The following is a 23,071-nucleotide window of genomic DNA, read 5'->3' as shown; positions in this document are numbered from 1 at the left end:
TATTATATGAATATTATTAATTTGCTCCTTTAACCCCATAACCACCCTATCTACTGATGCATAGCCCCCAACTTGCAGTCACATCTAGAGAGGGAGGGGGGGGGGGGGGGGGGGGGGGGGGTTAGAGAGTGAGGGCAGAGAGAGAAGGGGCAGAGACAGAGAGAGAGACAGAGACACAGAGAGGGGCAAGAGGGATGGGGGGTGGAGAGGAGGAGAAGAGAGAGGGTGGGTGAGGGGGGAAAGGTGGGGGAGGAGGGGAGGAGAGAGAGAGGGTGAGTGAGGGGGAGAGAGAGGGGGTGCTGAGAGGGGGGTGAGGGGGGGGGAGCAGGGAGGGAGGGGGTAGGGGTGTGTGGAGGGGAGGGGTTTTAGGGGAGGGAGGGAGGGTGGGGGAGGGGATGGAGGGGAGAGAGAAGGGGGGAGGGGGGAGGAGAGAGGGGGGGAGGAGGGAGAGAGAAGGTGTGCTGAGAGGGGGGTGAGGTGAGGGGAGGGGGAGAGGTGGGGAGCAGGGAGGGGGAGGGAGGGTGGAGGGAAGGGGGTAGGGGTGTGTGGAGGGGAGGGGGTTTAGGGGAGGGACGGTGGGGGAGGGGATGGAGGGGAGGAGGGGGAAAAAAAGAGGGGAGAGGGAGAGAGAGAGAGGGTGGGAGAGGAGAGGAGAGGAGAGGGGGGGAGACGAGAGGAGAGGGGGAGGAGAGGGGGGGGGGGAGGGGGGGGGGAGGGGGGGAGGGGGGGGGGGGGGGGGGGGAGGGGGGGGGGAGGAGGGGGGGGGAGGGGGGAGAGGAGAGGAGAGGAGGGGGGGGAGAGGAGGGGGGGAAGAGGTGGGGAGAGGAGAGGGGGGAGATGAGGGGGAGAGGAGAGGGGGGAGGAGAGGAGAGGGGGGAGAGAAGGGGGGAGAGAAGGGGGGAGAGAAGGGGAAGAGAAGGGGAAGAGAAGGGGGGAGAGAAGGGGGGAGAGAAGGGGGGAGAGGAGGGGGGAGGGGAGGGGGGGGAGGGGGGGGGAGAGAAGGGGGGAGTGGAGGGGGGGGAAAGAGGGGGAGGGGGGGAAGAGGAGAGAGGGGGAGAGAGGAGGGGGGAGAGAGGAGAGGAGGGAAGGGGGGGAGGAGGAGGAGGGGGAGAGAGGAGGGGGGGGGGTGATGGGAGAGAGAGAGAGAAAGGGGGGGAGAGAGAGAGAGAAAGAGAGAGGGATAGGGAGAGAGAGTGGTGGGGGAGAGAGAGGAGTGGAGAGAGAGAGGGGTGCCTTTTTACTTCAACCCAAACAACCATTTGCAGGCAGTGCTTTTTTCCTCAAACTAACCATATTTTCCATTTTCAAATGACATTATGGATACTCACAGCTGTGGAGACATTTGTTCAATGTTATTCAGAGCTCTGATTGAGGCACACCACTTGCAGAGACTGATTGAGGCACACCACTTGCAGAGACTGATTGAGGCACACCACTTCCTGGTTTTATAGTCCCTCCTCCTCCCTCCAGCAGAGGCAGCAGAGAGAATGGGGAATGTTGTAAAAACATTAATATCTCTGTCATTTTTCATCGACAGGAAAGATCCTCGGCACACATGTGGCGGAGGGGGGCTCTGAGCGAGGTGGCCTAAAATGACGGCCGTAGATGGCGGCGTTCTCTCGGAAATCGCAGCACAGAAGGCCAAAAGCGGTCAAGAACAGAGATTTAGTAAGATAGATAGATAGATAGATAGATAGATAGATAGATAGATAGATAGATAGATAGATAGATAGATAGATAGATAGATAGATAGATAGATAGATAGATAGATAGATAGATAGATAGATAGATAGATTTGAAAATTCCTAGTGAACGCAAAAATTGAGCTGGGGAAAAGCTGGAAGTTGAAAGTAGATGAGGACCAAGAGGAATTGACTGCAAGATAATTCCTCCACCTCTGCCTCATGATGATAAGGACAGACTCACACTGATTACTGCTCAGTAGCAAGGGATTCACTTTAAAAGGAAGATGAGAAGAATATGGAATTTATTAAAAGCAGTCTCAGATCTATTTTGTGCCATTGGAGAGATTTGTTGCGTAAAATATTATTCTACATTCTACCATGACTCTATTAATTTAAGATTTGATTATTTAATGTACCTCATGCAGTCATTAGGATTATTTGATATTCAAGTGCAAACAGCTTGGTATTCCCAAAAGCTGCTTTTGCTCCTGAACTTAAATACATTTCTGCATTTTGGAAGTATATTAATTATTGTACGACAGAGGTCCAAGACTCACTGGGTTCTCTATCCTAATGGTCACATTTTTGCTACTGCAGTGGAACTGATGACTTATTCATCGCAATCAATCTCAGTCAGTCAGTCAGGAAAGGGCGTGACACAGGCATCAGGCCTGCACTTGCTGGAGTTTAGAAGGATGAGAGGACACCTCATTGAAACTTAGGCTTGGATAGAGTGGATGTGGAGAATTTGTTTCCAATAGTGGGAGAGTCTAGAAGCAGAGGCCATATTCTCAGAATAAAAGGACGTACCTTTAGAAAGATGAGGAGGATTTTCTTTAGTCATAATCCAAAAGTAACTGCCTTACAGCGCCAGAGACCCGGTTTCCATCCTGACTACGGGCGCTTGTCTGTACTGAGTTTGTACGTTCTCCCCATGACCTGTGTGGGTTTTCTCCGAGATCTTCGATTTCTTCCCACACTCCAAAGACATACAGGTTTGTAGGTTAATTGGCTTTGTATAAATGTAAATTGTCTTTAGTATGTGTAGGATAGTGTTAAGGTGCGGGGATTGCTGGTCGGTGCGGATTCAGTAGGCCTAAGGGCCTGTTTCCGCACTGTATCTCTAAACAAAACTAAACTTAACTATACTTAAATCACTCACATTCCATGTCCCAAAGTGTTTATTTTTAAAATATATTTATCCAGTGCTTTGTCGGTGGGGGCGCTGCAAGTCGGCTGCCCTGCCAGCAGTGTGTTTGTTATTTCAATTTTTTTTGTTTTTTTGGTGTGTCTTATGTTAGTTTAGGTGTCTCTTGGTGTGTCTTGTGTGGTGGGGTGGTGGGGGAAGAAAAGGGGGAACCGCTTTTGGTCGCCTTCATCGCGGCCTAACAGCATGGATCGGAGTGGCCATTTCCGGAGTTGGGCCTGGAGCATCAGCAGCAGGCGCAGCGTGGACTTTTCCATCGCAGAGCGGGCAAACCCTCGCCGGGGATCGCCAGAGAGGAGTGCTCCAATCGCTGGCCTGGTGACTTTGGCATCATGGGGCTGTGGTCTGTGGAGCTTCTAGCCGCGGGCGGGGCAAGGACTTACCTTCCGGAGTCTGGGATCCCTTGTTGGGGATCGCCAGAGAAGAGCTCCGACCGCCGGCCTGCGGCCTATAACATCCTGAAGCCACGGTCTCTGGTAGGAAAGTGCCGATTTGGGCTCTCCAAGCCGCGGAGTGTGTCTGACCATCCTGACATCGTAGTTTGAATCATCCTGATGAGAGGGTCTGTACATCAGGCCATCCGTAGCCGCGACTATGGAGGGTTTATGGGTGAACAAAGGAGGAGGACTGGCTGAACCTTGTTGCCTTCCACCACTGTGAAGAATGCTGTGGTGGATGTTTGTGTTAAATCTTATTGTGTTTTTTGTGTTATTTTTAAGTGTATTGCTGCTGGCAAATTCATTTCACTACACCTTTGGGAGCATGTGACGAATAAAATTGACTGTGACTTTGACGTTACACCTGGATCATTCAATACTGCACTCTGCATCTTGGGAGCTGTTGTTCCACTGATTGGCCAATTGCTTACCAAACACACTGAGGGGATTTAAATCCCCAAGGGCAGGCTGGAATGTCTGTGGTGAGGAGAGGGGTGTTACTCAAGAGAGGGAAGTGCATCTCCTTCTCTATTTTAACAAGGCTGGGTAATGGGTGGGATAACTAACCTGTTCTTCATGGACAGTCTGTCATTGAAGTATTTTAATTAATCACCATCTTTAAATTTCAGCTGTATTAGACTGAACATCTTGGGCTTAGTTATGAAGCAGAGATAATGCTAAATTATGTTCAAAGATCATTACTAGTTCTTTAAAACTAATCTTTTGGACAATCTCAAAAATCATTCTCCCCTTTCTTTTTCCACTGAGTAGTAGATAGAACAGCACAGGAACTGGCCTTTCAGCCCACAATGTCTATGCTGAACATAATGCCAAGACAAACTCTTATCTGCCTGTACATGATTCATATCCCTCCATTCTCTGTATAACCATGTGCCTATCTAAAACTCTCTGAAATGCCACAATCATATCTGATTCCATCTCTACCCCAGTGGCGTGTTCCAGACACCCATCACCTTCTATGTAAAAATACTTGCCTTGCACATTTCTTTAAACTTTCCCCCTCTCAATTTAAAGCTATGGTCTCTGGTTTTTATGTTTCCAATGGGGGATAAATGGTTTGGAAATGTATGATAACACACAATATAAAAATGCTAATCCTGATAAGTGGATGGAACAACTGCTACCTTGGACTAGAGTGTCATGCTATAAAATTCTTAGTTTGGCCAAGAAAGAAAGAAAATTATTCTGGGACTTTGTGGATTAGTTTTAATTATAAAAATACGCTTTCGAAATGTTGCCCTGGGAATTTGATTTAAAGAATGCATCCACAATGCCAGGCATTGTTATTTCTCCATTCTGATCCAATGACTGTTCAACACCACAGCTTTCAATACAAGGGATTGCATACTTTATGACAACTGCACACACAAGCCAGAAAAAAGAAACACCATTATTTTCTAGCTATCCTGGCCCCCTGCACTGAAAGGGTCAAATCAGAAATAATATTTAACACACTATAAGGGGTGGCTCATAAATCAGGTCGGAGCTCTGGTCTCCATGGCAATTACAAAGTGGCTGGCTGATAGAAATATGAATCTTCTGGCATGATAATAACTAAGCTGAATTTATTTTAATTAATCTTTAAATGAGGCAACTATCTGCTAAATGTCTCTCAGTAACTGATACAAAGTGAAGGGGATTTTCGAATGAAGTTCCCAATATCTTTCTTTCTCCATCTGTGCAAAAATCATTGGAGGTCATAAACTTAGCATGTTTGAACACACCGATTTTAACATTGTGGATTCACTTTGCCTTTGTCCAACCTTTGGCTAAAGAGAACATACATTCTGGAATTGTCTCGTATGTGTTGGTACAACGTACCGGCGCTTCTAAAAACCTAAAAATTAGAAATTCAAATTTTTAGTATTATACAAAGATCACTAAAGCTTAACAAATAAAATATGTTAATTATATAAGGCAGTCGGGCCCTTAAACAGTTTATAGGACGACGATTTGTTATAGGCGCTAACAGCAAGGAACAATATGTTCACTGCAATTATCTGTTTCTGAAACTCCTCTTGGATCAACTCTGCCTTTCCACATTTGGCTGCCATTCTTATATGCTTTGCATCTTGAAGAAGAGCAATGAGATCTGTTCACTTTGTTAAAAGCTCTGGGAAAATATCACCGCAGTTGAATACATCACCAATCACTTATACCTTTCCAAAAGGGCAAATAAAGAATCATAAGACCATATGCGGTTCAGTCAAAGGATACAAAGGCTCCAAAAATGAAGAGGGCATTGAAGATGTGGTTCTGGTAGGTGAACAGGGCAACTCCCATGTAACAGAAGATGAAGTTCTCAGCCATAAAATTCATAAATTCAAAAAGCTGCAAAACAAAATGTTTAATTTTGGTTACATCCAAGAAAAAACAACTCAAGAACACAAGAAAAAATCAGAGATATTCAACTGGTCCCTCAAGCCTGCCCTGTTATTTCAATATCTGCCCCAGGCCCTCGATTAATTGATTAAAAATCTTTGCACCTCCTCTTTAAATACCAAGCTCCTCCGTGGTAGAGAATTCCACAGGTTCAACACTTTAAGTAAGCAGAAATTCCCCTGCAAATATCCTTTAAATTATTGCTCCCTTAACTAGTGGAAACATCTCAATATCAAGATTGTCACACCCCTTAGGATTGTGTACTGGATGTTTCAATAAGATCATCCCTCATTCTTCTAAACTCTGAAGAACACAAGTCTAACTTTTCCTATCCCTTTGCAACAGGACATCACTCTCATTCCAGAAATTAGTCCAGTGCATCTTTTCCGGATCACCTCCATATTCTAGTGTATCCTTTAAGTAGAAAGATCAGAACTGTACACAATACTCCGATATTATATCAGCCAAATATGTTTCTCTAATTTTGAAACACCAAATCCCTAGCAATAAAGGCTGAAATTATGCTTGTTAATTAGCAGCGTTACTTAAATTTTGCACCCTTCATGATAGCCTTTTGTGTTTCATGTAGAAAAACACCGAGATCCCTCTGTATTGCACTCATTTACAACATTTCTACATTTCATCCACAAATCCACAACCTCGTATGTACTGTACCTAGACAAAACTCCATTTGCTGACTTTTTGCCTCTTTGTTCAACGTATCCAAAACCCTGTTACAGAATCCAAATCTCATTGCAACATGTCTTCCTACTTATTTTTATATCCTCAGCAAATTTGAATAATTTACACTCTGTGCTCCCTTCTCCAAATCATTAATACAGTAAATAAACAAATGTCATAAACTGATACTTGGGGTAATCCACGGTTTACGTCTTCCCAGTCTGGAAAAAAACCCGAATCTGTACAGAATATAACTCTTACGTGATAACCAATCTTCAATCCATGTTAGCACACACTTCCCCCAATACTGAGAGATTTTGCCTTGTGCACTCATCTTTCAGGTTGCAATTTTTTGAAATCCAAATACAGTATATCAACAGGTTCCCCTCTATCGATTTATAGCTCAAAGAATTCCAGCAAAATTGGCTAACATGATTGTCCTTTCATAAAACCACTATAACTTGGTTTGATTGTATTAATTTCCAAATGACCTGCTATTCTTTCTTGTTCAAAAGGGAACTGCAGATGCTGGAATATCGAAGGTACACAAAATTGCTGGAGGAACTCAGCGGGTGCAGCAGCATCTATGGAGCGGAGGAAATAGGCGACGTTTCGGGCCGAAACCCTTCTTCAGACTTTCTTCATTACCGACTCCACACATGGGCGGCACAATGACGCAGTGGTGGAGTTGCTGCCTTACAGTGCCAGAGATCCGGGTTCGATCCTATGTGGTGCGGATTTGTACATTCTCCCTGTGACCAAGGGGATTTCCCCCGCGTGCTCCGGCAGAAAAAAAAACTTCAGAGGATGGAGTCAATCAAGGAGAGATGTCTAAAGGGCTGCAGGGAAAATGCTGGGAACTATAGGCTGATGAGCTTAACATCTGTAGTTGGTAAGTTACTGGAGAGTATTTTACGGGAAAGGTTATACAGGCATTTGGATGGGCAAGGGCTGATTAAGGATAGTCAGCGTGATTTGTATGTGGGAGGTCGTGTCTCACAAATCTGATTGATTTTTTTGAAGACATGACCAAAAACTTTAATGAGGGTTTAGCTGTAGATGTTGTGTACATTAACTTCAGTAAGGCATTCGACAAGGTTCCGCATGTTAGGCTGCTCTGGAATCCAAGGATTCCTGCCCTGGGATCCAAGGAGAGATAGCTGAATGGAAAGCAAATTGGCTTCATGGAAGGAAGCATAGGATAGTGGAAGGTTGCTTCTCAGACTGGAGGCCTGTGACTAGTGGTGTGCCTCAGGGTTCGGTGCTGGGCCCGTTACTGTTTGTCATCTGCATCAATGATTTGGATGGGAACATACAGGGCAAGATTAGCAAGTTTGCTGATGATACAAAAGTTAGTGGTTGACAGTGAAGAAGGTTGTGAAAGATTGCAGCAGGATCTAGATCGATTGGCCAGGCGGGCGGAGGAATGGTTGATAGGATTTAATACAGAAAGGTCTGAGGTGTGGCAATTTGGGACGTTGAACAAGGGCAGGACCTGCACAGTAAATGGTAGGCCTCTGGGTAGTGTTATAGAGCCGTGGTATCTAGGAGTATGGGTGCATGGTTCCTTGAAGGTCGAGTCGCAGGTAGATATGGTTGTCAAATGGCACTTTGGACTCATCATTTGGCACTTTGGCCTTCATACTCATCATTGAGTATAGAAGTTGAGAGGTCATGTTGCAGTTGTATGAGACGTTGGTGAGACTGCATTTAGAATATTGTGTTTAGTTCTGGGCACCATGTTATAGGAAAGATATTGCCAAGCTTGAAAGGGTTCAGAAAAGATTTACAAGGATGTTGCCAGGACTAGATGGTGTGAGCTATAGGGAGAGGTTGAGTAGGCTGGGTCTCTATTCCATGGGGCGCAGGAGGATGAGGGGAGATCTTATAGAGGTGTATAAAATCATGAGAGGAATAGATCGGGTAGATGCACAGAGTCTTTTGCGCGAGTAGGGGAATCGAGGGCCAGAGGACATAGGTTCAAGGTGAAGGGGAAAAGATTTAATAGGAATTCGAGGGGCAACTTTTTTACACAAATGGTGGTGGGTGTATGGAACAAGCTGCCAGAGGATGTAGTTGAGGCTGGGACTATCCCATCATTTAAGAAACAGTTAGACAGGTACATGGATAGGACACGTTTGGAGGGATATGGACCTAGCACAGGCAAGTGGGACTAATGTAGCTGAGACATTGTTGGCTGGTGTGGGCGAGTTGGGCCGAAGGGCCTGTTTCCACACTGTATAACACTATGACTCTATGACTATGACTCTAAGCTCTGCGAGTGACCAGGCAATGCACCTTTATGCAGGGAACACTATAGGCGGTAAACTAGTGACTTCTTGCTTTGTAAAACAGTTCTTTATTATGGAAGCAAATAGTACTAAAATCATTTGAAGTCCAAGAGCCAAACCTTCAAACCTCTGACTAATTGATCTCAAATAGGCACAGCTAATCAGAGCTTTGCAGCTTCCAAGGTAATGTCACTCATGACAACATTTATCATTTATCTTTTCAAAAGAACATCTATCGCTAAAGACCTTTGAACCCCACAGCACTTACTTAAAGGCCATCAACCAAATTACTCTTTTTAAGTTGAAATGGAGTAAACAGAAAATGGCCCTGACATCACCATGTCAGAGTACCTAATGGGCAAAGGTTAGCAAGATTTACACTCGTCATCAATTCACATTTTTGCTACCGATTTGATAGACATTTAGAATTTACTTTAGACTTTAGAGATATAGCGAGGAAACAGGCCTTTTGCAACAGGGACAATTTACAATTTATAGAAGCCAATTAACCTACAAACCTATATGTCCGTGGAGTGTGGGAGGAAAACAGAGCACCTGGGAAAACCCACATGGTCACAGAGAAAACGCCCAGGTTCCATACAGACAGCACCCGCCGTCAGGATTGAACCCAGGTCTCTGGCGCTGTAAGGCAGCAACTCTGCCGCTGCGCCACTGTGAATGTTTGTTACCCTTTAATTAACTTGCATCTCATTGGGCAGCCCAAGAGAACATCAAAACCTGCAGGGTACCTCCGTAACCTTGAGCACTGTTTAAAAACCGCACCTCATAATCCGCCTGGATAGCTTACAATTGAACATTGAATCCTGCAATTTCAGGTAACCACCCCCCATCCTATTCTCGCTCCTTTAGGTCTACCCAGGACCTATCAACCCCATCCCCCCTCTTTACATCCCCTCTGAGACCCCTATCATCCCGTTTGTTTCTCTCCCAAACTCTACCAAACTGCCCATCATGCACACACTCGTCCTACTGGGTTTGTTCACCCTTCACCCTACTGTTCACCCTTGGCCTGAATGAGTGTTCCTTCCTCAGCTAATGCTGTTCTACCATATATCCTTTTATATCTATAGCTAATGTACTTTAATTATACAACAACATCAAGACATGTCTAACGCAGAGGCACCTGAACCTTTAGGCTCACTGGCTATGATTTCTCCCTTGGGATGCTGCCGTTTCAGACACTCTTCATAAGACAAGACACAAAGTGCCGGGGTAACAGTGGGTCTGGCAGCATTTCTGGAGAACATGGATAAGCGACGGTTTGGGTCAGGATCCTACTTCAGGTTTAAAGGGGTCTCTACTGCCCGTACCTATTCCAATCTCATCCCCTCTCAATGCATCGGCCATAACTCATTGTAACAATAAAAATATTGTTATCAAAGCTGTCGGCAAGGGAGGTGTTGTTGTACTCTGGCAGGCAGACCACGACTGTGCCAGCTCTCAGAAACCTCCTCATACCTGCCCCTTGACCATGACCCCACAGATGAACACTGATGCTCTGATGCTGAATCAGACATTTGTCCCTGAATCTCACTTCAGCACTTGGATTTGTGCGAGATCAATCCTTGTTACAATGCAGGACCAGACAAGGACTGCATTTTGAAAGCACAACTATTCTCCAACACACTTAGTGCTGTACTCCTAATGACCATACTCCATAATACCTGGCAGAATGTTCGATGACATTATCTGTACCCTTAAGAGTCGAGCTAGCTGTTACGAGTGCCCATTATTGTTCCCTCTCCATAATCAGGGAAAGCTCAGCAAGCAAGATGCATGGTTTGCTAGAAGTAAATGGTAAATGCATTCGAACAAGCAACAGCACAACAAAGAGCCAACAAAATAAGACTCTGATTTATGAGTCTGACTAACTTGCTTGATGGCCTTCTTTAAGTAATAGCTGTGGGGCTCAAAAGTCTTTGGAGACAGATGTTTATTAAAAGACAGATGATGTATTTTGTCATCAGAGACAATGCACTGGAAGCTGCAATGCTCTCATTAGCTGTGAGGTTTCAAGATTTGGCTTTTGGACTTTAAATGATTTTATCACCATTTGGTTCCATAATAAAGGAATCTTTTGCCAAGCAAGAATTACATTTTAAAGATATCAAGTTGAGGGTGTCTTAGGCAGAGAATTAATCTAATTCAATGCCAAACATTTCTATTCTCGAGCGATTTTCAAAGAAACGTATTGTAAAGCACTTTTTCAATTTACTGAAGTAAGTTCAGTGATTCAACTCACATACTCCAGCAGAAAAAAAGACAGATGAGCATCTGGTTTGCTAACAAAGATAAAAGATAAATAGATACAGACTTCAATGAATAGTTGGCACATCTGGACCAATGTAGTGCAAAATTCGAAGTGCTGGAGGATGTACAAACTTAGTGTGAAATGAGTCTGAGGAAGTGTTCCGACCTGAAACATCATCTATTCTTTTTCTCCAGAGATGTTGCCTTACCCGCTGAGCCACACCGCACCATGTGTCTATCATAAGTTCATAGAAACAACGAAAATAGGTGCAGCAGTAGGCCATTCGGCCCTTCGAGCCGGCACAGCCATTCAATATGATCATGGCTAATCATCCAACTCAGTATCCTGTACCTGCCCTCTCTCCATACCCCCTGATCCCTTTAGCCACAAGGGCCACATCTAACTCCCTCTTAAACATAGCCAATGAACTGGCCTCAACTACCTTCTGTGGCAGGGAGTTCCACAGATTCACCACTCTGTGTGAATTTTTTTTTTCTCATCTCGGTCCTAAAGGATTTCCCCTTTATCCTTAAACTGTGACCCCTTGTTCTGGACTTCCCCAACATCGGGAACAATCTTCCTGCATCTAGCCTGTCCAACCCCTTAAGAATGTTGTAAGTTTCTATAAGATCCCCCCTCAATCTTCTAAATTCTAGCGAGTACAAGCCGAGTCTATCCAGTCTTTCTTCATATGAAAGTCCTGACATCCCAGGAATCAGTCTGGTGAACCTTCTCTGTGCTCCCTCAGATTTGGAGACCAAAACTGTACGCAATACTCCAGGTGTGGTCTCACCAAAACCCTGTACAACTGCAGTAGAATCTCCCTGCTCCTATATTCAAATCCTTTTGCTATGAATGCCAACATACCATTCGCTTTCTTCTCTGCCTGCTGCACCTGCATGCCTACTTTCAATGACTGGTGTACCATGACACCCAGGTCTCGTTGCATCTCCCCTTTTCCTAATCGGCCACCATTTAGGTAATAGTCTACTTTCCTGTTTTTGCCACCAAAGTGGATAACCTCACATTTATCCACATTATACTGCATCTGCCATGCATTTGCCCACTCACCCAACCTATCCAAGTCACCTTGCAGCCTCCTAGCATCCTCCTCACAGCTAACACTGCCCCCCCCCCAGCTTCGTGTCATCCGCAAACTTGGAGATGTTGCATTCAATTCCCTCGTCTAAATCATTAATATATATCGTATATAGCTGGGGTCCCAGCACTGAGCCTTGCGGTACCCCACTAGTCACTGCCTGCCAATCTGAAAAGGACCCGTTTACTCCTGCTCTTTGCTTCCTGTTTGCCAGCCAGTTCTCTATCCACATCAATACTGAACCCCCAATACCGTGTGCTTTAAGTTTGTATACTAATCTCTTATGTGGGACCTTGTCGAAAGCCTTCTGAAAGTCCAGATATAACACATCCACTGGTTCTCCCTTATCCACTCTACTAGTTACATCCTCGAAAAATTCTATAAGATTCGTCAGACATGATTTACCTTTTGTAAATCCATGCTGACTTTGTCCAATGATTTCACCACTTTCCAAATGTGCTGCTATCCCATCTTTAATAACTGACTCTAGCAGTTTCCCCACTACCAATGTTAGACTAACTGGTCTTTAATTCCCCATTTTCTCTCTCCCTTTTTAAAAAGTGGGGTTACATTAGCTACCCTCCAATCCTCAGGAACTACTCCAGAATCTAAAGAGTTTTGAAAAATTATCACTAATGCATCCACTATTTCTGGGGCTACTTCCTTAAGTACTCTGGGATGCAGCCTATCTGGCCCTGGGGATTTATCGGCCTTTAATCCATTCAATTTACCTAAATTCAATTAAACTTCCCGGCTAACCTGGATTTCACTCAGTTCCTCCATCTCATTTGACCTGCGGTCCCCTGCTATTTCCGGCAGATTATTTATGTCTTCCTTAGTGAAGACGGAACCAAAGTAGTTATTCAATTTGTCTGCCATGTCCTTGTTCCCCATGATCAATTCACCTGTTTCTGACTGCAAGGGACCTACATTTGTTTTAACTAATCTCTTCACATATCTATAAAATCTTTTGAAGTCAGTTTTTATGTTCCCTGCCAGTTTTCTTTCATACCTGCCAGTTTTCTGTCATACCTGCCAGTTTTCTTTCATATCATATGTGATAGGAGTAGAATTAGGCCATTCGGCCCATCAAGTCTACTCCACCATTCAATCATGGCTGATCTATCTTTCCCTCCTAACCCCATTCTCCTGCCTTCTCCCCATACCCTCTGACACTCATACTAATCAAGAATCTATCTATCTCTGCCTTCAATATATCTACTGACTTTGCCTCCAAGCCTTCTGTGGCAAAGAATTCCACAATTCTTCGGTATCCAGCATCTGCAATTCCTTCCTACACAAGCGCTGGAGGAACTCAAGGAGTAAGGCAGCATCTGTGGAGTGAATGGACAGGTGATGTTTCATGTTAGGACTCTTCTTCAGTCAGAGAAGAGAGGTAAACCTGTCATGAGGTTCACCAGTGATCAAAGCTGTCTTTGCGATTGAACGCTCATGAAGATCTGAGATTCATGAACAACAGGATGGCACAGTGGCGCAGCGATAGAGTTGCTGCCTATCAGCGCCAGAGACCTGGGCTTGATCCTGACTACGTATGCTTTCTGTACGAAATTTGTATGTTCTCCCTGTGACCATGCGGGTTTCCCCCGGGTGCTCCGGTTACTTCCCACACGTTAAAGACGTACAGGCTTGTAGCTTAATTGGCTTTGGTAAAAATTGTAAATTGTCCCTTGTATGTGGGATAGTGCTGGTGTACAGGGATTGCTGGCCGGCATGAACTCGATGGGCCGAAGGGCCTGTTTCAGCGCTGTATCTGTAAACTAAACAGTCAAAGAGCTGGAGGAATTCAGCAGGCAAGGCAGCATCTGTGGAGGGAAATGGACAGACCATGTTTTGGGTCGGGGCCCTACTTCAGACCACTTTCCTCCACAGATGTTGCCCAACCCACTGAGTTCTGTCAGCACTTTGTTTTTTGTACAAGATTCCTGCATCTATCATCTCTTGTGTTGGAATTTAGGAAGATTCAGAAACATTCAGCCAATAAAAAATAGAAGTAATGTTTAAAAGAATTTAAACCTATTAAAAACATTACAATTACAAAATAGGACACAAAGTGCTGGAGTAACTCAGAGGGTCATGCAGCATCTCTGGAGAACATGGATAGGTGACATTTCATGTCGGGTCCCTTCTTCATTAAAAAAATAACAAGCCTGATAAAGACTTGAAGATTCTTAAAACAATTTTTTTAATTAAGCAAAGTAAATCAAATCTAATGGCTTTCTTACTGTTCTTCCTTTAGACTTTAGAGCATTCTTACTGTTCTTTCTTTCTTCGGCCCACCGTGTCCAGGCCCGTACGAAGCTTTTCAAAAAGGGGGGTGGCATGACAGGATTACAAAAAACCTAATGTGAAATAATGTGCGCGCTGCGCACATCACGAGCGCAAAGCGTGAAGACCCTCGATGCCGGGGTCCAGGGCACGCTTAAGGGCCCTGGAAGCTCAGGGGTTTTAGATGCTCTCTGATGCATTCTGAGTCTTGTTTTGGAGCATTATTGCACCAAATGTATGACCAATATTTCAGAAATTAACAGGAATCTGAGGTAGCTTTTTAACACAAAAGGTGCTGGGTGTATGTAACGAGCTGCCAGAGGAGGTAGTTAAGGCTGGGACTATCCTAATGTTTAAGAGACATTTGGACACGTACATAGATAGGACAGATTTAGATGGATATGGGCCAAACGCATGTGAGTGGGACTAGTTTAGATGGGACATGTTGGTCAGTGTGGGCCAGTTGGGCTGAAGGGCCTGTTTCCACTCTGCATCATTCTATGACTAAAAAGTTAAGAAGAAAAATGCAGACATAGAAACATAGAAACATAGAAAATGGGTGCAGGAGGAGGCCATTCGGCCCTTCGAGCCAGCACCGCCATTCATTGTGATCATGGCTGATCGTCCCCTATCAATAACCCGTGCCTGTCTTCTCCCCATATCTCTTGACTCCACTAGCCCCTAGAGCTCTATCTAACTCTCTCTTAAATCCATCCAGTGATTTGGCCTCCACTGCCCTCTGTGGCAGGGAATTCCATAAATTCACAACTCTCTGGGTGAAAAAGTTTTTTTCTCACCTCAGTCTTAAATGACCTCCCCTTTATTCTTTAGATAAATCCCTGGGCTTAGTTTTTCTAGTAGATTTCCAGGTACAATTTGTGTTGTTTTCATTCGCTTTCTGAGTGTCCAACATATCAATGCAATTGGTTCAACTGGAAGACCTGTCTTTCTTGGAATGACCATTGAAATGTGTATGTCTGTGAGAAAAGCCACCATGGTATGGCATCAGTTCCAAAAAAGTAATTTATGTATGCTTTTCCTCAAACAATAAAAAAAAGCACCGTCTACAATATCTGGTTATATTAAGCAAGATTACAATATCAATTTAAATCATGCTAGATTTAAAGAGACACTACCCTAAAACACACATTGTCAGTGCATGGCAACTGTGTTTCTCTTTTTATTTACAACAGTGAGCGGAAATTTGCAGACCTGCGTTTTTACACGGCTGCAAACATTACTGTCTGAAAACATTTACAAACCAAATGTAGTCTTTGCTTCTTCTCTAATCCAATAATGAGATAAATACCAACATTCCTGATCCACTTGTAAAATGGTCACATAAGCTTCTCCATTAAAGATGTAATCTGTGGATACTAGTTGCACAGACTGTCAGATAGTGGATTATTCATGAACCCATATGCTTTGCATTGAAGTATTCAATACTCGCCAACAGTCCATTTATTAATTGCAATGATTTTCATTGGTATTTATGTTTAACAAATGAGCTTTTCTGGCAGTAAAATTTTCCAATAAGAGATCAACATGTAATATTTAATAAATTGCATTTGTTGAATGACAGGGGAAATAAAGTAAACTGTAATTGCTGCTGCTCTAGTGGAACTAATCAGAATTTATGTCCAATTTTAATCCAAGAACAAGCTGGCAGGGCTGGACTGCCATTTTGCAGCCTGGATTAGGCGATATTAGCTACAAAGAGAGATAGAAACATAGAAACATAGATAATAGGTGCAGGAGTAGGCCATTCGGCCCTTCGAGCCTGCACCGCCATTCAATATGATCATGGCTGATCGTCCAACTCAGTATCTTGTACCTGCCTTCTCTCCATACCCCCTGATCCCTTTAGCCACAAGGGCCACATCTAACTCCCTCTTAAATATAGCCAATGAACTGGCCTCAACTACCTTCTGTGGCAGAGAATTCCACAGATTCACCACTCTCTGTGTAAAAAATGATTTTCTCATCTCGGTCCTAAAAGACTTCCCTCTTATCCTTAAACTGTGACCCCTAGTTCTGGAGTCTTGCCTTAAGTAAGTGTGAAGTGGTGAATGGGAAGGAGAGTGTGCAGGGTCCATTCTTTGCAGACTGGGGTCTGGCTGTGTTTGTTGGGGAAGGGGTAGCAGGGTTACGTTTCTGATTTTCAAACCTGCAGTAAAACTTATTCAGGTCGTTCGTCAGCTGATGATTGTCCAAAGAGCGGGGGGATTTCCTCTTATAGCTGGTGATTTCTTGCATGCCCTTCCAAACTGAAGAAGAGTCATTAGCTGAGAACTTGCTCCTGAACTTCTCAGAGTACCTTTCCTTGGCAGCTCTGATTCCTCTTCTCAGCTATTTATCTTTTAACTCTTTAACGATTAGGCTATCGGCTTGACGCATATTTGCCCCCAGCCCCCCCCCCCCCCTCCCCCCCGATCTCAAAATGGAAATGTTACATCTGTATATAATGATCCCATTAAAATGTGTATTTATGTCACAAACTATGGAATTCATATTGTTCAGTATTATTATCAAGGAAAAGAAAGCAGTTCCAATTGTTTGATATTATTTGATATTGTTTAATATTATTCATATGGAGGAGAAAATATAATAGCTCTAAAACCTACCTTAATTTTGCAATCTCACTCAAGATAATCCCCCTTTCCCTCTCCCCTCCCCCATCTCTCTCTCCTCTCCCTTTCTCTCTCCCTCTCACATTCCCCTCTCTTTCTTTGGGGGGGGGTGAAAATGAAGGTGGCGCAAGCCCAGCGGGGGCCCTGCGGGCGGGGGGGGATGAAGATGGCGTGGGCGCATCGGGGTTGGCGTGGGGCCACCGGGGGCCAGTGGGGATGGCGTGGGCCCAGCAGGGGTCAGCGTGGACCCAGCAGGGGTGGCGTGTGCCCAGCGGGGGTGGCGTGGTCCCGGTGGGGGTGGCATAGACCCAGCGGGGGCCCAGCGGGGGTGGCGTGGGTCCAGCGGGGGTCAGCGAGGGTGGCGTGGACCCAGCGGGGGTAGCGTGGCCCCAGCGGGGGTGGCGTGGTCCCAGCAGGGGTCAGCGAGGGTGGCGTGGACCCAGCGGGGGTGGCGTGGTCCCAGCAGGGGTCAGCAAGGGTGGCGTGGACCCAGCGGGGGTGGCGTGGGCCCAGCAGGAGTCAACGGGGGTGGTGTGGGGGTAAGATGGCTTGGGCCCCGGCGGCGGGGGGAGGCGAGGGGAGGGGGCTCTGCCGCAGCGGCGTCTGGTGTTGGGGTTACAGCCGTTGGGTTCAGATTCAGCCACTCCCGCCCGACGACGGGAGAACAGAGAACTGGCCGTTTCCAAAGTGGAAACGCTGATTTTTTTTCTCCGATTTTTTTTTTTTTTTTTTTTTTGGTGACTTTTTTCTTAGGGGGGAAAAAAGGGGGGTGCGGTCGCACCCAACGCACTCCCCCTTCGGACGGCCATGCTGTCTGCGCCACCCAGTGATCACCCCGTACACTAACCTACACACACCACGGACACTTTAAAAAACGAATTGAAGCCAATTGACCTACAAACCTGCACGTCTTTGGAGAGTGGGAGGAATCCTGAGAAATCCCACACGGTCACAGGGAGAACATACAAAGTCCGTACAGACAGCACCTGTAGTCAGAATTGAACCCGGATCTCTGGCGCTGTAAGGCAGAAGCACTGCCGTTGTGCCATTGTGCCACCGCTTATTGATTTCAACTCGGCAAGTCTGCACAGACTCAGTAGATAGTTATCCCAACCGAATAGCTGGGAAATATGAGAATAGCTGTGCTTTTCTATTAGACTTGGTTAGATCTTCTGGAGCTGACATTCAATATTCATCTTCTTCGCAGTTCTACATAATAAACAGCAGGCTTAAGTGAATCAGGCAACTTTTAAATGAGAGTTCTGATACGCTAAATTAAACAAAAAGGTAAGACCTGATAATTAGGCTATTATAGAAACATAGAAACATAGAAATTAGGTGCAGGAGTAGGCCATTCGGCCCTTCGAGCCTGCACCGCCATTCAATATGATCATGGCTGATCATCCAACTCAGTATCCTGTACCTGCCTTCTCTCCATACCCTCTGATCCCCTTAGCCACAAGGGCCACATCTAACTCCCTCTTAAATATAGCCAATGAACTGGCCTCGACTACCCTCTGTGGCAGAGAATTCCAGAGATTCACCACTCTGTGTGAAAAAAGTTCTTCTCATCTCGGTTTTAAAGGATTTCCCCCTTATCCTTAAGCTGTGACCCCTTGTCCTGGACTTCCCCAACATCGGGAGCAATCTTCCTGCATCTAGCCTGTCCAACCCCTTAAGAATGTTGTAAGTTTCTATAAGATCCCCTCTCAATCTCCTAAATTCTAGAGAGTATAAACCAAGTCTATCCAGTCTTTCTTCATAAGACAGTCCTGACATCCCAGGAATCAGTCTGGTGAACCTTCTCTGCACTCCCTCTATGGCAATAATGTCCTTCCTCAGATTTGGAGACCAAAACTGTACGCAATACTCCAGGTGTGGTCTCACCAAGACCCTGTACAACTGCAGTAGAACCTCCCTGCTCCTATACTCAAATCCTTTTGCTATGAAAGCTAACATACCATTCGCTTTCATCACTGCCTGCTGCACCTGCATGCCCACTTTCAATGACTGGTGTACCATGACACCCAGGTCTCGCTGCATCTCCCCTTTTCCTAGTCGGCCACCATTTAGATAATAGTCTGCTTTCCTGTTTTTGCCACCAAAATGGATAACCTCACATTTATCCACATTATACTGCATCTGCCAAACATTTGCCCACTCACCCAGCCTATCCAAGTCACCTTGCAGTCTCCTAGCATCCTCCTCACAGCTAACACTGCCCCCCAGCTTAGTGTCATCCGCAAACTTGGAGATATTGCCTTCAATTCCCTCATCCAGATCATTAATATATATTGTAAATAGCTGGGGTCCCAGCACTGAGCCTTGCGGTACCCCACTAGTCACTGCCTGCCTTTGTGAAAAGGACCCGTTTACTCCTACTCTTTGCTTCCTGTTTGCCAGCCAGTTCTCTATCCACATCAATACTGAACCCCCAATGCCGTGTGCTTTAAGTTTGTATACTAATCTCTTATGTGGGACCTTGTCGAAAGCCTTCTGGAAGTCCAGATACACCACATCCACTGGTTCTCCCCTATCCACGCTACTAGTTACATCCTCGAAAAATTCTATAAGGTTCGTCAGACATGATTTACCTTTTGTAAATCCATGCTGACTTTGTCCAATGATTTCACCACTTTCCAAATGTGCTGCTATCCCATCTTTAATAACTGACTAGCAGTTTCCCCACTACCGATGTTAGACTAACTGGTCTGTAATTCCCCGTTTTCTCTCTCCCTCCCTTCTTAAAAAGTGGGGTTACGTTTGCTACCCGCCAATCCTCAGGAACTACTCCAGAATCTAAAGAGTTTTGAAAGATTATTACTAATGCATCCACTATTTCTGGAGCTACTTCCTTAAGTACTCTGGGATGCAGCCTATCTGGCTCTGGGGATTTATCGGCCTCCATTCAATTTACCCAACACCACTTCCCGGCTAAGCTGGATTTCACTCAATTCCTCCAACTCATTTGACCCGCGGTCCCCTGCTATTTCCGGCAGATTATTTATGTCTTCCTTAGTGAAGACGGAACCAAAGTAGTTATTTAATTGGTCCTCCATATCCTTGTTCCCCATGATCAACTCACCTGTTTCTGACTGCAAGGGACCTACATTTGTTTTAACTAATCTCTTTCTTTTCACATATCTATAAAAACTTTTGCAGTCAGTTTTTATGTTCCCTGCCATTTTCTTTCATAATCTATTTTTCCTTTCCTAATTAAGCCCTTTGTCCTCCTCTGCTGGTCTCTGAATTTCTCCCAGATTGAAGTCACCCATTATAACGGTTTTGCCTTTGTCGCACGCATTTCTAATTTCCTGTTTGATACCATCTCCAACTTCACTACTACTGTTAGGTGGCCTGTACACAACACCCACCAGCGTTTTCTGCCCCTTAGTTTCGCAGCTCTACCCATACCGATTCCACATCCTCCAAACTAATGTCCTTCCTTTCCATTGCGTTAATCTCCTCTCTAACCAGCAACGCTACCCCACCTCCTTTTCCTTTCTCTCTATCCCTCCTGAATATTGAATATCCCTGGATGTTCAGCTCCCAGCCTTGGTCACCCTGGAGCCATGTCTCCGTGATCCCAACTATATCATAGTCATTAATAGCTATCTGCACATTCAACTCATCCACCTTATTACGAATGCTCCTTGCATTGAGACACAAAGCCTTCAGGCTTGTTTTTACAACACTCTTACCCCTCATACAATTATGTTGAAATGTGGCCCTTTCTGATTTTTGCCCTGGTTTTATCTGCCTGCCACTTTTACTTTTCACCTTGCTACATATTGCTTCTACCCTCATTTTACACCCCTCTGTCTCTACGCTCACACATTTAAGAAACCCTTTCCCTTTAACTCCATCCTCCACTATCCCATTCGACACCCCACCCCCCTTATTCAGTTTAAAACCACTCGTGTAGCAGTGGCAAACCTGCCTGCCAGAATGCTGGTCCCACACCTGTTAAGATGCAATCCGTCCCTTTTGTACAGTTCCCCCTTACCCCAAAACAGATCCCAGTGATCTAAGAATCTAAATCCCTGCCCCGTGCACCAGTTCCTCAGCCACACGTTCAGGTCCCGTATCTCCCTGTTCCTGCTCTCGCCAGCACGAGGAACTGGAAGCAAACCGGAGATAACAACCCTGGAGGTCCTGCTTTTCAGCATTTTTCCGAGCTCTCTAAAGTCACGCTGCAGAATATTCATCCCCTTCTTTCCGACATCATTTGTGCTGACATGCACTACCACTTCCGGATGTTCACCTTCGCCCTTGAGGATTTTCTGCACTCTGTCCGTGACATCCTGGATCCTGGCACCAGGAAGGCAGCACACCATCCTCGCATCCCGTCTGTTGCCGCAGAAACCCCTGTCCGTACCTCTCACAATGGAGTCTCCCACTACAATGGCATTGCCTGCCTTAGGCCTTTTTGGTTTTGGCTCAACAGCCCTATTCGCATCACAAGCCAGTCCGCCGCCCAGTGTAAACACCTCTTCTGTCCCGACAGCTTCTAAGTGGGTGAACCTGTTCACAAGAGATACAGCACCCAGGGACGTTGGCATTCCATGCTTCCCTCCCGTTCTCACTGTCTCCCACCTTCTCTCTTCCAGTACCTTAGGTGTAACAATCGTACTGTAGGACTTGTCGAGGAACGACTCCATTTCTCGGACGAACCGGAGGTCATCCACTTGCTTCTCCAGTTCCCCAACACGGCCCTTCAGGAGCTCCACCTGGATGCACTTCTCGCATTTGTAGCAGCCAGAGGCACTAGCGGTGTCCTTGACCTCCCACATACTGCAAGCATCGCACTGAATCAGCTTGCCTGACATTTCCTTCTTTCGTCTCCTCGCCGAAGACTCTCGAGCCAAAGACTCACACTTTTCTCACAAGGCACTTCGCTCACTCACTGCCGCTCGCTAAGAGCAGTCTTGCTTAAATTGACTGATAAATTGCCTGATTTACCAATTTACAAACCAAATTCCTCAGTTTTCAACTGTTTTCCCAGCACTGACTCACTTCTCTCCTCCCACTTGGGCTAGAGCCAATCAGTCGTATCTCTTGCTAATCTCCTGCTGCTGTTGCTCCCAAAACTACAGCAGTTCTGAGTCAAGTCTACCTGTCCTTGGCCTTTACTTTAACTGTTTTCACTTCTCTCCTCCCACTTGGGCTAGAGCCAATCAGTCGTATCTCTTGCTAAGCTCCTGCTGCTGTTGCTCCCAAAACTACAGCAGTTCTGAGTCAAGTCTGCCTGTCCTTGGCCTTTACTTTAACTGTTTTCACTTAAAGTCTGACTTAAGTTCACTTAATAGTCTATTATAATCTAACACTGTCGAAATTAATGAAGTCCATAATACGATGATATAGTAACAAAATACCTTGAAATCTTTCTGCTGTATAAGGGGAGTTAAGGTGATTTAGAAAGTGTATATCATGTTTGATTTATTTTATTGAATTTTATGAGATGACCAAAGGAATACACAGGGAAATGTGTTACAGATGTCATTTTTATCGACTGCCACACTAGATTTTGAAAAATCCCTCTTAAAAGACCTTTAGAAGAAATTGAACCTCTGAAAACTTTTTAACCTAGTTAAGCGATTGGGTGCAAATTAAGAGAATAAAAAATAGAGAGAATCGATAAGATCACCCAGTGGCCAGTGGTGTCCTGCAAGGACTTGTTTTGGACCATCCACTATTCCAGATACAGTACAACTTTGATACTCTGCGATCTGATTGTTCAGAAATCCTGATGTTTTGCCAGCTGGATCACCAGAGCAAACCCTGTTTCCCACAGTACCTTCAAACTCATTGGGGGCCTGTTCCTCATGTGCAAGATAGAAATGCAGATGCTGGTTTAAACCGAAGATAGACACAAAAGCGGAGTAACTCAGTGGGTCAGACAGCATCTCTGGAGAAACGTCACCTATTCCTTTTCTTCAGAGATGCTGTCTGACCCGCTGAGTTACTCCAGCTTTTTGTGTCTATCTTCGGCCTGTATCTCATGCTCAGCAGGGTCCTGTTTTCTGTGCTCCCTTTAATCACACGGTGTTCTGTTTCCTGCACTTCCTTTAACACACTAA

General features: G+C 45.2%; 1 protein-coding gene across 1 annotated transcript in view; it reads right to left on the bottom strand.

Annotated features, from left to right (window-relative positions):
* slc9a9 (solute carrier family 9 member A9) overlaps positions 1-23,071 on the bottom strand; it is a 323,375-nt gene that overhangs the window by 167,260 nt on the left and 133,044 nt on the right. Inside the window, exon 10 of the mRNA XM_033031006.1 lies at positions 5,568-5,681. Within this exon, the coding sequence (XP_032886897.1) occupies positions 5,568-5,681 (114 nt within the window). The remainder of the gene's footprint in view (positions 1-5,567; positions 5,682-23,071) is intronic.

Source organism: Amblyraja radiata, chromosome 13, assembly GCF_010909765.2.
Source record: "Amblyraja radiata isolate CabotCenter1 chromosome 13, sAmbRad1.1.pri, whole genome shotgun sequence".
In the NCBI taxonomy this organism is placed as follows: Eukaryota; Metazoa; Chordata; class Chondrichthyes; order Rajiformes; family Rajidae; genus Amblyraja; species Amblyraja radiata.
This window is presented reverse-complemented; position numbering and strand designations above follow the sequence as displayed.